General features: G+C 40.2%; 1 protein-coding gene across 1 annotated transcript; it reads left to right on the top strand.

The window, feature by feature from the left end:
* Positions 1-824, top strand: LOC119648704 (peritrophin-1-like). The gene is made up of 2 exons (XM_038050512.1): positions 1-161; positions 248-824. The coding sequence occupies exons 1-2, from the start codon at positions 152-154 to the stop codon at positions 715-717; spliced, it is 480 nt and encodes a 159-aa protein (XP_037906440.1). The 5' UTR covers positions 1-151; the 3' UTR covers positions 718-824.
* Positions 825-1,059: the final 235 nt, after the last annotated feature.

The raw sequence follows: 1,059 nt of genomic DNA, 5'->3' as shown, positions 1-1,059 counted from the left end.
AACAATAGGACATTGAAAAGCGATAAGTATATCCATGGTGAACCCAACAGTCACCACAAGATATAAATAATACTGGACACAGATTTCAAGATTAGTGCGAAATTTAATTTAACTGAACTAGATTTTCCAAGAAATAAGTCGACATTTTAAAATGAAAATTGGTAGGTTTCCTTCCGCCTAAATTTTTTTGACTGAATTTCCAGGATTTTTTTGCAACCCTCACCTAATTCGGTTTTTATAATTCCAGTCCTGATCACCTTGGCCCTAATTGTGGCCCTTGCAAGTGGACAAACCGTGGTCTCGCCGTCGATTTGCTACGGTCAAGCAAATGGCTTCTTGACAGCAAATCCTAATAATGCCTACAGATATTACGTATGCTCAAATGGGGTTCCAGTTCCAGTGCAGTGCCCCAACGGCCTCATTTTCTGCAGTTTCCAGTCGAATCAAGCTTGCTCATTGTCTTGTTCAGGTTCAGGTGTGACAAGTCCAACTCCGACTCCTACGATTCCCACAGCTCCAACGCCATCAGCCAACGATAGCGGCGATAGAGACGCAGATGTTTGTTCTAACCTGTCAAACGGAATGATCCTTCCTATATCGGGTACCTGCTCGGGATATATTATGTGTAAGAATGGAAAATCAGTGGTCGGTCAGTGTGTCGGAAACAAGGCCTTTAATCAGTCAACTGGTGCTTGTAGTGAAACCTTGTGTTCCTAATCAAAGTCGGGAAGAGGATTGGCCTGGTAGGTGTTGACAGTACCCGACTCATGTGATCCAGTATTTCTTTACATTTTTATTTAATAACGTCGGAAAATAAATAAACCAACAAATAGAATTAAATGTTACTATTTAAGAAATTTAATGCATTTCGTGTTTTTAAAAAAATACCTTAAAGGGTTCCCACGGTGTGTCATCCTTTGAAAGAATAAGGGTTTCAAAGGTACCCTCCAGTATTCACTCTACTTTGCTCAAAGACGCATTTGGCACATTCTTCACAAGCCTTGATAAGTTCGACTTTCTCTCCATATACGCAAATAAATATTAAGAGCAAGGGTTATC

This window comes from Hermetia illucens, chromosome 2 (assembly GCF_905115235.1).
Source record: "Hermetia illucens chromosome 2, iHerIll2.2.curated.20191125, whole genome shotgun sequence".
In the NCBI taxonomy this organism is placed as follows: domain Eukaryota; kingdom Metazoa; phylum Arthropoda; class Insecta; order Diptera; family Stratiomyidae; genus Hermetia; species Hermetia illucens.
The sequence above is the reverse complement of the archived record's forward strand: the minus strand, read 5'-3'. Positions and strand labels throughout refer to the sequence as shown.